Source organism: Juglans regia, chromosome 2 (genome assembly GCF_001411555.2).
Source record: "Juglans regia cultivar Chandler chromosome 2, Walnut 2.0, whole genome shotgun sequence".
NCBI lineage: Eukaryota > Viridiplantae > Streptophyta > Magnoliopsida > Fagales > Juglandaceae > Juglans > Juglans regia.
In genome coordinates, this window is record NC_049902.1 from 3616819 (window position 1) to 3636110 (window position 19292).

Here is a 19292-nt window from a genome sequence, read left to right on the forward strand (position 1 = left end):
TGAAGTGGTAAAATGTAATTTTTTTTTCCTATAAATTAGAGTAAAATTGAAAATAAGAGGACTGACCCAATTTTGTAGCTTAGTATAATTGATAATGATACTATTAAGAGTAAGGTTATATGTAATCCTAGAGTGTGCAAGCTCTCCATACTTGATTTGAAAACGAATGAGATCTACTAATAAAAAATAAATTTTTATGTGAATTCTAGATTTACGCTCTTTTTTTTAAAGGAGTGTGCAGAATTTGCACATTCTAAGACTGCATATATTATTTCTCTATTATCAAAATTCCAAACATAACGAGGACAAAAAACTTAGCATATACGAGGATGAAATAATGGAGAATATCCATTTAATGCAACATATAATACTACTTATTTCAAATAAAATATGAGGATCTCTGTCTTTGAGATTATAGGTCTCAATTTTATGCTATTAAGATTTTTATTAATTAGTTGGTTTTATCCACTGATTACATAAAGGGAGTGTCGAGTCTTTAACCATGAGTTGGCTGTGCACCCAAGTCTAAATGAGTACAAATTTTTTAGAACCCAAAGAAAACTTTGCTGCCTAATCAAGGTTAACTTTTGAAGCAAGCTAATCCATGAAAACGTAGATCCACTTATGTTTGGTATTTAATGACAAATAACAAAGCACAAGCATTATTCAAAGTATCATTACAAGTCATTATGCATTGAGACGTTTTAGGTCCCGTTTGGATATAGAAACATTCTCAATCCATCTCATCTCATCTTTATAACTTTTTCAAATTTTTATATAAAATATAATAAACAATTCAATTTTTTCAAATTGTAAAATAATAATAATATTAAAAAATAATATTATAATAATATTTTATTCAACACATCTAAAAGTATCATATCATTTTATCTCACTATCCAAACGAGTCAATATACATCGTTTATCAAGTCATATCAACCTAAATAATATATTATTGTAAATTTCTTTTCGCAGACTTAACACATGAAGCATTTCTATTACAAAATTAATCTCCTAGGTGGCTTTATTTTTTTTATTTTTAGTTCTATTTTCGTTAAACAGCCATGGATGCCATTCTTTGTCTTTTTCATTATATTTCTTCAAATGTGGGCAACCCCTCCTTTGACTATGTTGCTTAATGTTTACTTATGCCTCCGACCAACCCATTTCAAACCTTTTGATAATTCTACCACCTGCCTTACCATTTTCTAACTTTAGGGTTGTCTTTTAGGCTTTAAGACTTGGCCTTTTTCTTCCTTAATTTCTTTATGGCTTCCCTTTTCATCCATATTTTATCCCATTTGTTTATTCTCATCTGATGAGCCAATCTCCATTAACTTAATAGCTTCATCTTCATTTATTTTCTATTATTTTCTCTCTTATAAATTCACAAATGCCACCAATTATTATCTTTGAGTATTGTCATTTTTTCTCTCATCTAGCCTTTGAGGCTAGTTTAGGTACTGAGATATTTTCAGGTATTACATCATTATTATTTATTATTTTATTATAATTTTTGACCTACTTTTTATTATTATTCACTACTATTTAATATTATATCATTACTTTTTCACTACCCAAATACAACCTGAATGTCATTTTTTGAACAAGTTTCAATTCACATCTTAAATTATCTATACAATGTCTTCTTCTTCTTCTTTTTTCTTTTTTTTTTTTAATTTACACCATCGATTAAAATATACTCGTCAAGATAAACAAAATTATAATGTTCAAATCTATATATACTAATAGTAGAGATTGAAAATATATATAATTTAAGGTGTCAATTAAAATTGTTGATAGTTTGTTTGGATTACAAAATAAAAGTGAAAATTTGTAGATAAAAAATATATTTAGATTTATGTGTCTAAGGTGCATGGGAAGGAAAACAATATAGTTTAATTTGAATGGTCCTTAAGAACAATTAAAGAGTTTTAGGTACGATATCTCTCATATTTATAGTTGAGTTGGCTTGACTTCAGTCAACATTGACTCATCCTTTTTTCATGAATTAATTAAAGTCTACATTCTTATTAATGCTTGAAGTGCCTATTATCTCCACCATTCCCATCTTCTCCTCCAATACTTAATATAGCAAGGTGTCATTTCCAACTTGTTTTGATTCCAAGGAAAGTAAGTATCTATAGCAATAACTGCATACATTATATGATAGATATGAAGGAAAACCATTAATCATTTGTGTTTGTTTGATGGGATTTAATCATGTCAAACTTCTTATATAAGGTATTATATCTTCGAAAACCTCTTCAAACCTCATTGAATTTTTCTTTTAAATTCAATAAATTACAAGACTTACTCTACAAATTGCGATAACTTAAACATTCTTTTTAATTATAAGTTAGAACATAGGTGAATTTGTAAATATGTCATTTTATAACCCCCTTTACGGTAAAAAGATAACAAAAGTATTATCCAAACATTATCCATACCTGGGGGTGGCGATACAAGTGTATCAACTACAAACCAAATGCTTTCTCTGCTTTGCTACAGACACACGTGACACATTTCATTCTCGTATTATTCGAACTAATACTGATATTTGCTTTAATTAAAAGGTTTTTTTCAAAATCAGATGAAGAGGTATAAATATTTTTAGGTCATCAAAATTCAATATATGAAATGATGTTCCTTACTCAAGGTTTTTTTTTTTTTTTTAAATGGTAGGTTTTATCTAAAAAATCTGAAGATGGGAATATTTATTTTTGTATGTTGGCAAAACATGTAAAAATGATTGTGTATGCAGAACCACCATCAAGTAGTAAATCAATTATCATGACCAAACCATATTTTAATTTGCAAAATAAAAGATTAAAACCAACGAAGAGGTAGAAAGAATTGCTACAGAGATGGTGAATGAGTGAGAATCATGTGAGTTGCCTCTCTCTCTCTCTCACTTTGAATCAAAAGCAACAAACTTGTTTAACCCAACAAACACTTCTACTATATGTTTTGAGCACTGAGAGCTTACTTCTACTTCTTCGTCTTGGTTTCAATGGCTTCAAGCGCCTCTAGGTTCATTAAATGTGTGACAGTGGGAGATGGGGCTGTAGGGAAGACATGCATGCTTATTTGCTATACAAGTAACAAATTCCCTACTGTATGTTCTGGCTTCTTTCAAAGATCCAACTGGATCTTTCTCTTTTGGATTGTTTTTATCATCATTTTAATCAGTTTCGTTGTTCAATATTTGTACTTTTTATAGAAAAACTGCTCAACACCCCCCCCCCCCTTCTCGCGCCAAAACCTCCCTGTGGGCTTTTACATTCTATTTCATTTCTTCTAATAATTATGTGGGTTTTATGAAATGTTATTTTGGTTTCAACTCATGTTGTTTCAGGCTAAAATGGGGAAAAGATTATTCTATTGTTCTTCTTGTCATCTTAGACTCTGTAATTCTTAGTTTTTTTCTGAATTCATGGAATTTTTCTCTATCAGGATTATATACCCACTGTTTTTGATAACTTCAGTGCAAATGTGGTAGTTGAAGGCACCACTGTCAACTTAGGCCTCTGGGACACAGCTGGTATACTTTCTTCGATGCCTATAACCACACTTTCAGCTTCATGTTTTATTTGCTTTCTTAAACTGATCCAAGAAGTTTTCACTTAGATTTTGTTTCTACCATAAAACAGGTTTTCCAAATAAAATAAGTTTGTAACTTAACATCTGTTTTCACTGTACTTTTATAGGGCAAGAGGATTACAATAGGTTAAGGCCATTGAGCTACAGAGGGGCAGATGTCTTTGTCTTAGCTTTCTCATTAGTTAGTCGTGCAAGCTATGAAAATATACTGAAAAAGGTTTGACAAAAAGTCTTCTAATTCTTGAGGGAGTTGTCTTTGATATCTTTAAATTTCATTGTCTTTGGTTTTTTGCCGATCTTTGTTCTGTACATGAATCAGCTATTTGTAAATCTAATTTCTTGATCAGTGGATCCCTGAACTTCATCATTATGCCCCTGGAGCTCCCGTGGTGCTTGTTGGCACCAAATCGGGTAAGTTACAAAAAATCTATAGATGCAATTACTGTAGATGTGTTGGAAAAATGATATAGAAGGCGTGACCTCTATCAATCAAAACTGACCCTAATATGAGAAGAAGTATGCTTTGTTAAAACATGGAGACATGCATTGTAACGCTCCAATGAAAGACCCAAACCACATGGTCTATACTACAAAAGGACCAGTCAATAATACAATTGGAGCCTCTTTGGAACTTTATAAAGTGCAAGAACTTCTCATTCCCAAGTAATGTGGGATCTCATACACCACCTACCCTTATCCATATTATATGGGATATCACATGCATATTTTGAATAGTTCACAAATTTTACACGTTTATGATTTTCAATCGGTAATAATTGTAATATGGTTGGAAGAGCAAGATCCTTTGATAGGAACCCTGTTATGTTGACTCATGAATTTCATTTGGGTGGATGGAATAAGCGTGGTCTCCTTCTTGAAAGGAACTAGGGGGGTAAATATCATGGTAGAAAACATTCTGTACTCATTCTCGATTAACATACTGCTCTGAATGTGTTCTTTGTATGCCATTAATCAGATGTATATTTGACATTGTTGCGAACCTAATATTTGTCAAATATCTTTATTTTTCTCTTACATATTCATGAAACCATGGATGGATCACACCCTTGGTCATTGATTTCAGCAATCTAACCAATTTTTTTTCCCTAAGGTCTTATTACCTTTGACATGTTGCTTTATTTGATATAAAGAGAGTGCAAGTTTAACATTTTAATAACCTCAATAGAATTGGTGTTGCAATTGTCCATTGTAATGGGTCTCTATAATCTTCAAATGACATATACTTGGAAGTCATTATTTAGGTCTCTATAATAAGCAGGAAGTACCTAGAATTTAACTATTGTAAAGGAAAACATAGTAGACAATTTTAATTCATATTCTGGTAATAGCTAGAATATAAAATTTGCAAGTTAGAGCTTACACAGAGTGTATTGTTATTCATCTGTCAATTAACTTGGTGCCTAGTCATGTGCACTGATTTCTGTAGTTAATATCTGGTTTTTAATGTGCAGATCTTCGCGAGGATAAGCACTATTTGGCAGATCATCCTGGATTGATGCCTGTGACAACTGCACAGGTGTGATTTTTTCCATTAGTTGCTTTCTACATCTTGATGGTTATGGTTTGTGCCATTTATGGTAATGGTTTCATGTAATCAGGGTGAGGAACTCCGTAATCAGATCGGTGCTACATATTATATAGAATGCAGCTCAAAAACTCAGCAGGTATGAATGAACTAGGAATTTCTTAAAATGTAAATAATGCAGAAGTACATTTTCAGTTGCAAAAAACAGAAATGTAGCATGCTCGTTCAACTGGAATAAACTCTATTGACTAGAGATATGAGGGAAATTTGACCAAAATCCCTGCAAGTTTTCACCCTTTGCCAAAGGCCCAAATTAGGACTTTGAGTTTTTAATTTTAATAATTAAAGGTCTAAGATATTAGCCTTCTGTCAAATAATTCATTCTGTCCAGTTTTAAATGAAGGAATGTCAAGTATCAAAATGTACACGTTAGACCAATCATTCATTACCACATGGCCAAGAAAAGAAAAAAAGTCCCAAAATGCAAGACCTCGAAAAGGGAGAACAGGTTTTTCCTTCTGGGTTTCTCTTTCATTCGTGGAGCGAAGAAATAAAAAAAGAAAAATGAGGGCACCCCCATGTGCCACCCCCTGGGGTGGGGCCACTTTCCACAATCCCCCTTCTAGTGACCCCATCCCATGGGTGGTAAGGGAAAGGATCCCCTGACCTACACCCCATCTCCACCATGGGATGCAGGATGAATTGGAAATGGCATTGGGTTATGATATCAAAAAATTGAAAACTTGGGTCTTAGAATGTGACCGACTTAAAGCACTTGGTGTATGGGACCTACTTTCCCAGCTTAAAAAGTTTAGAATCATCATGAACTTATCTTAGAAAAAATATATAAACTTAACATTTTCCATTGTTTTGGTTTAGTGGGATCCTAGAAATACAAAGGGATCAATTACCATTCAAGACTTCACAATGGAACAAAAGTTCCAGAGTCCAGAAAATGCTTTAAATATGTCTGATGTATTACTGAAAAACCAGGGAAAATCCACTTTTTCACCCTCCAACTAACAAATGTTTGATAGTTTGAGAGTGCAATGTGTTAGTTTTGATTGCTGGGGGTGCAAAGTTTAAGACCCCTTTGATTCAGAGGGTGGAGAATGTATTTTTCCCAAAAGACCTTGACCAGTGAATATATTTTATTTCCAAATCAGATGTGCAGGTTCTGCAGATACTATTTTAAAAAATATGGTAGCAGGACAATGACACAAAAAGGAATGCGCATCACTGACTCACTTATATTATGCTTTGCCATAATGATTTGACTCTTTCCCATACCAATAGTATGGGATTTAGTTTTTGGCTATCTCACAATGTTTTTCCATTGCCAAAAGTCAAAAGAAGCGTTTTAAATTTGCTCGTCAGCTGCACTGTCGATGGGTAATAGCAGATACTGATTACATGGGAGTGGCTGGGAAGCCTTTAAAATTTTGGTTCTTAATTTTTATATTTTTCAATTGCGGCCATATTTTAGGGACACAGGTAGTTTGTTCTGCAAAGAAATTTAGTTCTCTTGAGACAAAATGCAGAAGCTACTAACTTGTCACCACAATGATCGCCTAATGATATATAGTTAGTATGCCAGTTTTCACTCATCGGAAAGAAATTTAAGATGCCAGTTTCCCCCAAATGATATTCTTGCAGCATTGCTTGGGTCTCTCCAAGAATGTATGCTAAATACCTCTTATGAAATCCCTACCCAGAATGTGCAGTTTAGATACCTTATCAACCTTCTAATACTCATTTAGAGTGGATATTTGCATTGCTAGTGATGCCTTTGGGTGGTTCAATATCTCACTTTTAAAGAATCCTGCGTACCTCTCGACTTGTATGAATTTTGGTTGCTTGGGAGACTTATCTTCACTGTTTGCTCTTATGGGCACCTTACTTTGTATCTGTCCTCGTGCTGTAATTGTCTGTTTACATTGCAATTGCAGAATGTGAAAGCTGTTTTTGATGCTGCAATCAAGGTGGTTATCAAGCCACAACAGAAGCAAAAAGAGAAGAACAAGCCAAGTCGCGGATGCCTATTGTCAGTACCTTCTTTTCTCACAATTAAAAGGCTTGCTTACCATTCTTCACTTATTCAATGTTTTGGGCACTATATTCCATTATGTTTTTGGGGATTATGGATGGCTAATGTGCTCATCTAAGGGAATGTATTTCTGGCATTACATGCATTGCACTATTATTAGCTTTCCTCTTAAATATGAAGATTTATTCTTCATATTTATCTTTCCCAATCTCAAAATTAAGCCCTAGCAAAATTGCTTTGATTCTGCATCATTTTCTCACATTACCACTGCTGTAGATTTTACCATAATATGCATCGTCGAATTGGTACTACCTGATTAGTGCCTTGGCTAGCTGAGTATGCTGAGGAAAAAAAGTCATCTTTAACTTTTCTGATTCTTGTACCTCTGGTTCCCTGATTCTTCAGTTTCTTGAGCTTAATTTGTTACTTAATACTGCAGAAATCTCTTTCGTGGGAGGAGTCTTGTGTGTCTCAAATGAAACCATCTACTCTGGAATTTCAGCGTTGGCCATCTCATCCAGAAGCTTTTCATTGCAGTGAGGCTGTAAGGATCGTGTTAGTTTGATTTTCCTCCTAGTTTTTGAAATATACCTTAGCTTGCTATCTCCAAAGGTCACCTGCTCTGTCTCTGTGACTATTTTATTCTACTGTTTTGGCTATAATTATCTGGAAAATGGTATACCCGTCCACACTAATGTTGGCTTTACTTATTTTTCATTGTAAAGAAATTGAAGATCAAAGCTTAGCTTTTCCTTCTTTTTCTTTCTTTCTTTCCTTCCCTTCCCTTTCGTCTTGAACAATACTGGTCTGCTTAATTGATTCTATTCACGATGTAGTGATGTTTCAAATTAGCTGCAATAGTAAGAAATGATGCATCTACTTCTATCAACCTTCAAAACATGGAACTTGTTTGAATTCACTAGCTTTCTCGTCTCATATATTTATTGTTGATTTTATGAAGAAAATACCGCAAATGCACCATGTACTGATTACGAACTTTGTTGCTTATCAACAAAATGAAAAATAAAAATAAAAATTCGTTGTAATCAGTAAGACGCTTGTTGGTAAATGGTATGTAGTTGCTTCCCCCATACAGTTCAATAAATTTGAGTCCCGGTTTCATTGATAAGTTATGCATGCATTCAAAGAGTTCAAATTCACAGGATTTATGTCGGATGTTTGCCGGTCAACATGTAAACATACCACTTACCATGAAGCAAAAAATTTTAGAAACACGAGTATAGGTCATGAGTGGGTGCACTTCTAGTAGTTCAATGGGAAAGGAAAATTTCCTAACCTAATGGTCTCTACAAATTGTTTGCACCCAATAGGATTCGAACGTTTGACTTTGGAGAGAGAATACCACGAAGACTATACTTTTATCACTTGAGCCAACCTGGGCAGGTTTGGGGCATTAGATGAGATACAAAATTCTCATTTGATCTCATTTTATTTCATCCCATCTTATTCCCAAACATAATTTAAATACAAAATTTTCAAACTAATCATTACAATTTTTTCAAACTTTCAAATAAAAAATAAAGTATTTCAAAAAAGAGACTTTATACCGACATCCTAGCTAATTGGAGATCATAGTGGATTTTACCCAATGTTTTGAATACTATACCGGATGCCGTACCGGTCAAGGAAGTGGAACGAAATATTTCAGTATCGGTACCATTTCATGTACCATTTCGGAATAGTCGATATATAAATAAATTATATATATAAATATATAAAAATTATATTCCAAAATACTAGTCTATATATAAATAAATTATATATAAATACATATATATAAATTATAAATAGCCTAGTCTAAATTGAGGGTCAAAAAATGAGCTTGTAGTTTAAAAAAAAAATTAAAGACCGAAATATCAGGTGGTACGGCATATGTCAGCTATACCGGGTGGTACGGTACGGTATTTGAAACACTGGTTTTACCTTCAAACCTTGTGGACGTGGACTACCGTATCAAATCCCATTAAAGGAGGTTTGGATAGTGAGATGAGAAGAGATAAGATGAGATAAAAGTTGAATAAAATATTGTTAGAATATTATTTTTATTTTAGAATTTGAAAAAGTTAAATTGTTTATTATATTTTATTTAAAAATTTAAAAAAGTTGTAATAATTAAATGAGATAAGTTAAAATGCTTTCTGAATCCAAACAAGACTTAAGTCTTGGTATTTAATTCATTATATGCAATTTATTCATTTCACACTATCAACACTACCATCTACCAAAAATAGCGTCAACCATTACTAAAATGTATTGTGAACATGTTATTAAAATTGCTCTAAGAATCAATGGGGAGATTATGTATTTTAAGTTGAAACAGAATGGTTTCGTGTTTCTCCATCGATTTTACCTCTTTCCACCACGGACATGGACTGCACCTAATGAAATTTCCTCACCTCAGAAAAGTTCTTTTTGGCGGAAAAGAAAGTAACCTTTCTCATGAATCACAATTAGTGCAATATGCAACATATTACCTTTCTTATTTAGCTAACGAGGAAAGGAAAAAGTTGCATACATAGATGGAGAAAACACAAAAATTTCTCGTCATTTAGAAATTTACTCTTAAACAAAACCCTTTCCCATCTTCTTTCCCCTTTGCACAATCCGAGAAACTTTACAGTGACTCTCTTTCCCTCTCTGGTGACTTGGACTATGCACATTACAAGTGACGAACACAGAATCAAGAACTGTTGTAAAAGCTTTAATGAATCACCAGATTGTGAGAATCTAATTTTTTTCTTTTTTTTTTTCTTTTTTTATTGCCAAGGCGATTGCTTGTACCCATCCCAACCTCCCTCTGGCTCTTTCCTCTTCAAAACGCCACCAGCCACCTGGTACATCCTTGCTTGCTCGTTTGCAATAAACTGTGAACTGGCAACAGACAGTTGCCTTGGTGGAAGAGAAGTCTCCTCTCTCCCTTCAATATCTTGGCCTCCCGGACCCGCATTAAGGTCTAAAGCATGCCTTCCCCATTTCCGACTGCTCTCACCACTACTGTTATTGCTACTGTCAGGATAACTAACAACATAAGGTCTGGGAAAATGGGATGAAACTGCACCAGCAGGTCCTAAAAACTGTGTGTGGACTGCAGGGTAGCACACCTTCCCAACAGATGACGAATCCACATATGCTGTTGAACCACCTGAAAAACTGGCTGAAGGCAAAAGAAAGCTGGTGCCAAAAGGGAAGACGGGGGGGTACTGAAAAGGGCTAGAAGGGAAGGGCGCCACTGCAGGAGCGGATGACAACACTGGCCCCCTATAGACGTCGGGACTGAATGGGTTGCTGCCAGCAGTAGGACCCAACAACCTTTGCGCCCCACCAGTCGCAACAATTGGGAAATGATTTTCCCCCCTGTCAGGCATAATTGATACTGCTGAATAAGTGCCTCCTGAAGGAAACCACGGTGAGAAGTTTCCCAGTTCGGCGTTGCTCATTCGAAGGCTGGAAACAGGAGATTGGACCGCCAAACTGCTCCCGGGAAGATGAACAAAAGGTGAAGTTTCAGTGCTCCCCTCATCAACAATGGGCCCATTGTTTAAATCAAAATCCCGGCAGGCACTCGCTGCATCATTAAGCGGACTACCTGATGGTGATTTGACTGGGACAAGTGGGACATCCATTTTACGACCACTGCTGGTTGAGTGATAGCCCATATCAGTAGTATCAACAACACGGTTCAAATCAAGATCAAGACCTCCAGAGAATCGAACAGGTGCAGAGCCCATCAGTTCCTCACGTGCCATTCCGCGATTGTTTGTCAGGCCAGGTAAATTACCCAGCTCCTGTGCAGAATCTCGAGAAGCCAAGTCCTCAAGCATTCTTTCATCGGGGACATTCAAGTCAATATCCAAAAGGAGGCGACCACACTTGCCAGCTGTAGCATCAGGAAGAGGAATGGATGTGGTGCCCTGTGGCATCTCAGGAGCTTTCCGAGGTTCAGCTGGCCGAAAGGCACTAGTGGCTGCTGATCCCTTCCAACCAAGTTCTCCTTTACTCTTCAATAGGTCATCTGGTGGAACAAAGGGCCCTTTGGCAGCTGCAGTCACTGTAATTGAACCAGGAAGACCACCAGACACAGAAGAAACAGGAAAAGGTAATGGGTTAACCCGATGAGTAGCAGCTAAACATCCTGCTGCTGTCAAGTTATTTCTCTCCCCAAGTTTTCCATCATCAACGGCAAAGCCTTCGTTCAAATCAAATTCCACTTTGGCATCCATAGCTGACACCCCGGCAGCAGATATACAAGAAGCATCTGCAGTGGTTGATGTACATTCCTCAGCATCACCTGCTTCTGTACCAGTCAACTTGGACCCTCTGGACCTCTCACGCTGTTCCGTTTCTTGCACAGGAAATGCAAGTGACACCTTGTCAGAAGCTGGTCTACCATTTTGCTCATTGACTCCTTTGCTTTCCAACTTCTCCTCCAGACACTCCTCATCATGATTAGGATGAACTGAATCTAATCCGACTAAAATCCGATTCTTAGGGCTTGCAGGAGCATTACCTTCAGACTCGTTATTCTCTATCTCAGTATGCTTAAAATGACTCCTTGCAACTCTTTCCTCATACTTTTCAACCTTCATTTCAATGACATTTTCAGGAACCAAACCTTTTTCACCACCAGAAGGACGCAGCACCTCTTCATCGTTTCCTTTCACAACCTCAGAATGGATTATCAAAGCAGGAGGCTTCTCTTCTGTCTTCACACCACCGTTCAACCCTTCATTCCTAGCCTTCTTGTTCGTGCCATCAATCTCTAGACATGGGTATGACGAGGAGCCTTCAATGGCTTCCATTTGGACTTTTAGACTTGAAACCATACCACTGAACTTCTCTTTTTCCAACATAGAACCACCAGCTATTTCTTTAGCGTCTAGAATGGCATTTACAGTCACCCCATCAACTACCTTTTCATTATGAAGAGGTTTGCCTCCTTCAATATCCATGGTTTCTTCCATTGTGCTTGCAGGGGACGAAGCCACTGCAGCAGCTACAGTTATTTCATTTGATTTTCCCCTGCTTTCTTTGCATGGGTATGCAGTTGACTGCAAGTCCATACTTGAAGAATTAAATTGCCCACCATCCCCTCCGACAGCTCTCTCAACAGACAAAGACGCAGGATCACTTTCTCCATTTTTTGGCCCAACGTTACTGAAAATTATAACCTGCTTCTCATCCTCAACATGAGCACCATCGTTAGATTGGCTATTATTTGGAACAAGGTCATCAATGGGAGATGATTTGACTTTCAAATCACTACTTGTACAGGAGGGCTCAACTGCAGGTGCGTCTCTTAGCAGAGAATCAGTGGGAGGAAGCAAATCAGACTTGGACATCTCTCCAGCAGCAACACTAGCAAGCAGGTTCATTCCAACATCATCTCCAATGGACATAGATATATTCGATTCTGAGTACTTGACACAACTTTCAATCAAAGCATTTATAGAGCGCAAAGAAGCCTCATGTGAATTCCATGGTTTAAATTTGTTTCCTGATGATGATGAAGCAGCTTTAGCTTTTGCTAATTTTTTACCCTCGTCGCCAGTCCTAGGGCGCTCTTCATCTGTAACAGCAGCAGGTGATCCATCACCCTCATCAGAACCAGTCAGCACATCTTTGAAATCATTACTCTGCCACGATTCAGTATTCACATCTGACGTATTATTAGCTCGATAACCATCACTCTTATCCTTCAAGCTACGATCATACTGATCATGCTTCTCTGAAACCACAGGAGAAGAAGCTCTGCTATTCACAATTGAAGGGTCTTCAAATGATGCTCCACTGACACTTTGTGCAGGACTGCGAACTCGATTAGGAATCTTAACAATCAATTTATGACTGTTACCCTCAATGCCAGGCCCATCAAGTGCCTTTTCACATGACAAACCAGATTGTGATTGTTTTTCTGAGGCTGGATTTTTGTGCAAGGAACTTCTGCTAGAATCACTTTCCTTTTGAGCTCCAGAGTGTGTGGAGCCAGGGTGGCCATTTATTGGTTTCCGATGCCGTGAAGAACCACCTGATTTCCTATTTCCACTCACTGAACCAGCAGTAGGGCTCCTTGTGTCCTCCTTCCCTGAAAGTCCTCCTGTTTTAGTATGGTCACTAGAACAAGATTGACTGTTGTGAGACTGACTGGAACTGCTGCTTTTCTCATCCCTCACAGTACTCAGAGGGAAATCAGAGGCAACACCAGCAGCATGTCGAGGCTGGCCATCTTTCAAGTTAGTAATTGAGTGTGCATGCAGTGGCACTGGTTTCATGGACCCTGGAGATGCAGATACAGTCCGAGAAGTACTCTCCCCCTGGACAACCTTAACTGAAGCAGTTTTAGATGCAGAGAGCTGTGGAACTGAGCTCTTTATAGCAACATCAGTGGATGCTCCTGAGTGTCTGTTCCCACCTTGGGAAACTTCATGAAGACGTGTTCTTGGCCAGGGAACAGGCTGATTTGAACCAGACCTTGCATCATTGATGTTCATCTCAGCCTCAACACGCTTCTTCCAGGTGTCAACTAAACCTCTTGCTTTCTTCTGGATTTCCAAGTTCTTCTGAGTACGCAAATGATTCACAGACTTCCCGATGTTGCACATTTGCAAGGCCTGAAGATTTATGGGGAGCTTATCAAGTGCACGAAGTAAAACCAAGAGAAACTCCTCAACAGATTTATCACCATCCTTGGAGCCACTACTATCACCAATCTTCCCTTTATGTATTTCTTGGAGCCATTCGTCTAATACAGGCAAGCCCTTGAGCTGCACAAACCGACTAAGGCAATCAAACTTATCTGTGACTGCTATAACACCAACAAGCATAGACCGCCCAGTCAGATCTATTTTCTTCTCGGTTCTGTCAGACTGCATGAGCTGCACCAGTCTCTCGACCCCTTGAGAGTCTATGAGCCCTCCTTTCTCGGTGATTTTGGCAGTCTCAGATTTTAAACTGCTTTCCGTTCTACTGTGGCAGGAATCCCCATCATCTGTTTTTGTGGTACGCTCTCGTTTGACAGGCTCAGAGGCCTGATCTCCCCTTTCCCTTTTCTTCCCCTTTACTAGAGAAGGAACAGACGAGGCACTATTCTGAACACTATCTGAGGCACCTTTCAACTGCGATGTTGATGTCGGACCACTCATCGGCTTAGGAGATCGACCGCCTGACTGCAATGTTGCATGCATTTCACTTCGCGTCTTACGTAATAGCTGATCTACTTCTTCCTGATGTTCCTGTAAAATGAAGGTAACACTATGCTAAACTTCAACATATGAGAGCAAAATGAAAGATGTCCAAAAGCATAAAAAGCTCACATTAATATAATCCTGATCAGTTAGCCACCATAAACACTTGTTTGTAACATCATAAACCTGCCGACACACAAATGATGAAATCCCTGATGGAAGCTCAACACCTTTAGGAAGGAATGCAACTTTACACGGATGGAGTAGCGATGCAGCAGGAATCTCATCCTTATGAAAGGAATAGAATATTTCGTTTGGCGCAGCTTCCAACAGGATGCCTTTGCCAAGCTTTACTTCACCTGGACGATATAGCCAGTTCACACCTAACTTCAATTTATCTTCTTTACTCACGGCCAACCAACGAATTATTCCAATGAAAGGTGGGGAATCCTGAGGTGGTTTAAAAAGAGCACAGTCACCAACACTGATCTTGCGTCCATCCTACATGTGTATCAGGGGGGAAATAAGACGACTTCAGTTAATCAAGAAAACAGTGATCCTGAGGAGAAGAAAACACACACACACACACACACACACTTAACAGAATATACAGATTACAAACAGCTGGAGTCGCTAAAAAAAGAGAATTTTCATTATTATTCTTAAGCTGACCTTCCAGCTACACCCCATAACAAATTATTATTCCTAAGTTGAATAACATATGACAGAGAGCAGAATTATTGTTAATGCAATAAAGAGGATTATCATTGATCAGTGATCCTAGTCTAAACCATAGAAATTCAAGTATGTTTTAGTATCATAATTAGGAATCTTTGTTTTGGGATAAGATCAGGATTGGAATTGAGCAGTCAAAATTAGATTGAGAAAAAGCATTTTTTGAATAACTATAAGAGTTCAAATAAAAATGTTAAAATAGCCACCTCATTGAAATGGAAACATTACAAAACTTCTTACAAGGATAACAAGGGCTCTTCTGGTAGCAAACTAATCCCTGATAATGTCTAGTCCCCTGTACCACAGGTACCAAGCTATTACAAATATAGTCCCAATGTATGTGTTTGTCTATTTGGAGGGAGAGATGTGCTAGAAGCTTTGAAGATTGCAAGAGAACGACGGATGAGCTGAGCTAAAAGTTTTCTTTTTTAAGTCATTGTTCTTATGGGCGGGGGCCATAGTTTGTACGGACTAAGGGTCCCTGACTTTCTATTTTCGATTGTAACCTCTAACTAGGTGCTTCTCATGTATACTAACTGTGTACCTGGGCTTTGTCTATTTCAATGAATAAAATTTCTTGATTGCCTATAAAAAAAACAAATATATTCCAATTTCCCAATGACTGACCAGCAAAGAGGAAAGTATTTCAATCCGATGAAACTTCTTTTTTTTTTTTTGATAAGTAAAATAAGTATATATTCATCCAAAAAGTGTCAATTACAAAGAAAAGTTCTGCTGCTCCCATCCTAACTAGGTGGGAACATTAGAAACTAGAAACTCATGAAACTCCATGCCATTAAAGTCCACAGCATGAGCCCAAGTACAAAGGGTCCTAAAAAATAACATTTTTAGCTCTGCTATTGATCTCTCTTTGTCTTCAAAAATCCTCTCATTGCGCTCCTGCCATAAGCACCACAAAATACAGTTTGGGATCATCTTCCAAACCGCTTTAATCTGTCTCATTCCTCGAATTGAAGTCCAACAGGCCAAAGCATCCATCACAGTTTCTGGCATCACCCATGCTAGATCTATTCTGTTAAACACCGCATCCCAAATAGTCCTGGCTACCTCGCAATGTAAAAGTAAATGATCCACCGATTCACCCCCTCTTTTACACATACAACACCAATCTGCTATGATTATGTTTCGTCTTCTCAGATTATCCGTAGTAAGAATCTTCCCCAAAGCCGCTGTCCACACAAAGAAAGAAGCTTTGAGAGGAGCCTTATTGCACCAGAGCTTTCTCCAAGGAAATTGACTGTCAGGCACTTGTGTGAGTACCTTGTAAAAGGAGCTAACAGTGAAGACTCATTTCCTTGTTGGAAAATCCGATGAAACTTCTTGAGCTGCCATAGCCCCAAGTTGAAGAGATGGAAATCTTAACCCCTTGGAATTACTACTAAATTCCCAGCCATGAATCCTATACGAGGCACCAATGTGTATAACATCTCAAAGAGAAGTCAAATTGTTTAAATTGACTCACTAATATATTGAATTTTTTTCTTGATACATAGAAGTTTTTCTTGATCTCTCCAAGGTGCACAGGCACCAGGCGAACCTAGAAATTTATGCAAGATGACTATGTAAACTGTAAAGACCATTTATGCAGTTATGATGCAAGTCAGAAAGATTGGTACAAGATTTATAAATTTTTATCGACACAGATTGTATGTAAACAGCTCCACCTTGATGGTTATTGATGCAATTAAACAATTTTCCTGATCTAAAAATTAGATTTGCAGAAGGTATATCCACAGTGTCTTATGGAAAAATGTATTGATACAACATAAAAATTTCAGGATTCCCAAGTTCAACATTCTGATAAATTTAAAAATACACTTAAGACACCTCCTTTCTACGTAATCAAATATCCAGAATAACAAAGCAGATGAATTTTTATCTGTTTCCATGATCAGAAAAGCCCGTTTCTGTCATGGACTTTCACGAATTCCTAGTTTCCAATATGCCTACATAAACAGGGCATTTTCTTTGTATCGTGTTACTTTGGTGATTTAATAAAGTCTTATTTTTACTTATCAAAAAAAAGAAAAGCCCGTTTCTGTTTTAGCACCATCTGTGTTGAAAAACGTCTATCCTTATTTCAGTCTTAAAAGAGTCTATCCTTATTTCAGTTTCTAAAAAGTTAATCAAAACTGTTTTTACTTAATCAATAAGAAACTCAATACTCCAAGAAATAAATTCCCGGTTTTCTTAGTCCAATAAACGTGCGGCTCCAAGCCTAGAAATCACTTTCAGTTGCTCACCCATAGGTGGCAGCATACAATTCATGTTTGGCGCATTATCCATCATCTAGAACCCACATGTCTGCTCCATATTCTGGTATGGGGAAAGGAACTGATGGAAATGTTTGGTCCACATCTAATTTGTGAAGACTGGAGCTGATATTCTCTAGATCACTATATGCAGATAGTTCTAAATCCAGTTCCACTCAACTAGCATATTAACAACATTGAACATATAAGTCAAGCAAAATAAAGTAGTGGTTCTTTTGCGTAGTGGTAAGAACCATATGCTATCCTGACTATAAACAAAGGCCAGAAAACTGACATCATAAAACATCCATCAAGTAGAGGATGAGTAGACCACAGGGACCCGCAATTTCATAAGTTTTCCTAGACTTAAGGGACTATAAAGCGCATCCAACTGACAACACACAAACCTCCAGTACCGAGATAAAACCAGCAATTCTCACTAAACCCATTTACAAAAAAAATACTGCTAAATCTTTCCGAAGTGAGAGGAGGAGGGAAGGCACGTTACAACTAACATGTTCCATGGGAAGAGGAAAATCCAGAGAAAGAGAGAAAAGAAAACAGAAGAAGAAGAAGAATGCAATAAAAAGAACCTTTATTTCCCCCAACACCAAAAATCCCAAAACAGGCAGAGGCCTTTAGCAAATTCAAGCCCATTTAACTTCAGAAAACCGGATACATTTTCACATTACACCCATCAATCAACTCCACATAATCCACGATTCATTTCCTGAAATCCCCATTCCCCCAAACGAATACCACGAATTTTTACTACAAAATAAGGTTTATTTCCTCAATTTGTACCACTCAGTACAATTCAAATAATTCACAAAAAAAAAAAAAAAATTATCATTCATTTCCTCGAATCCCCATCACCAAAACCAATTAAGCATTTCCTTTCTCGGGAAATCAGTTTCATTTCCTACTTTTTATACCAACTAAAACCAAGCCACCCCCTAAATGCAACACCCACAACATCTCATACAAAATATAATAAAATCTAGCAAAAGTCAAACAGAAAATTTGAGGGAAAAAAAAAAAAAAAAGCCAAAAAACCAAACCTTACAGAACGAGTTAGCTGAAGGCGAAGAACCATCGACTGTGGCAGCTACGATCGCACGAGTGGAGACTGTCCACATGTGCCGAGTCCGTTTCCTCTCCTCAAAAGCCCGCCCAATCCCATGCATAGCCTTGCATTTTCCCCAATCCCTCCTCCTTCGATCCCTCCTTCAATCCCTTCCACGAGTACCATCAATTCCCAACCTCCTTCACCACGCCAGGAACTTCCCTACCTCAAATTTTTCACCAATTCAAGCCCCACAAAACCCTAGATCGATATTTATTCCACGAACAAAACAGAAACTCTAATACCTTCAATTCGAGTCGGATTCTGTCCGGATTAATCGGCCTAATTGAAGCTCAGATCCACCGAAATAGTGCGCTTTTTTGGGGCTAGAGAGAGGAAGTGCGGGAATCTAGAGAGAGAGCGAGACAAGGAAGGGGAGAGGCAGAAAGAAAAGGGTAAAGGAAAGGTGTAGTTAGACTTGGCAACGGGGCTGAGGCCGGGGGCCGGGTAGGGTCGGTTTCGAAATCCGCGTGAAATTGGTTGAAATCAAATCATCATCTAAATCGGGTCTTTGTACCCGGTTTATAAGTAACGTATGTGTGTATATATATTCTCAAATCGACTTATAAAATATATCATATTATCATATATATTATTTAAATGATAAAATTTAATTTATAAAATTAAAATTTTAAAATTTATCTTTTAAATCAAACTACGCAACGTAAATACTTTACTACGTATACTGTCTTGAGAATATAATTTTGTATATAAAACTATAGACTCTTTACTTATGGTTCAAATCTATTTTATAATTTAA

General features: G+C 37.3%; 2 protein-coding genes across 4 annotated transcripts; one reads left to right on the forward strand and one right to left on the reverse strand.

Moving 5' to 3' along the window:
- Positions 1-2852: 2852 nt before the first annotated feature.
- On the forward strand, positions 2853-8058 carry LOC108999100 (rac-like GTP-binding protein 3). 2 transcript variants are annotated; one of them, XM_035686410.1, is made up of 9 exons: positions 2853-2889; positions 3034-3118; positions 3457-3544; positions 3711-3820; positions 3951-4014; positions 5076-5140; positions 5223-5288; positions 7099-7193; positions 7636-8058. In XM_035686410.1, coding segments are annotated over exons 1-9 (615 nt in total). In that variant the 5' UTR covers positions 2853-2887; the 3' UTR covers positions 7676-8058. The 2 variants fall into 2 exon arrangements, with proteins under 2 accessions (XP_035542303.1, XP_018831443.1); XM_018975898.2 differs by having other exon boundaries at positions 2855-3118.
- A 1609-nt stretch (positions 8059-9667) lies between these two features.
- On the reverse strand, positions 9668-18930 carry LOC108999146. 2 transcript variants are annotated; one of them, XM_018975942.2, is made up of 3 exons: positions 18473-18930; positions 14528-14899; positions 9668-14446 (listed from the first exon to the last, which is right to left on the reverse strand). In XM_018975942.2, the coding sequence occupies exons 1-3, from the start codon at positions 18500-18502 to the stop codon at positions 9974-9976; spliced, it is 4875 nt and encodes a 1624-aa protein (XP_018831487.1). In that variant the 5' UTR covers positions 18503-18930; the 3' UTR covers positions 9668-9973. The 2 variants fall into 2 exon arrangements, with proteins under 2 accessions (XP_018831487.1, XP_018831486.1); XM_018975941.2 differs by having other exon boundaries at positions 18468-18930.
- Positions 18931-19292: the final 362 nt, after the last annotated feature.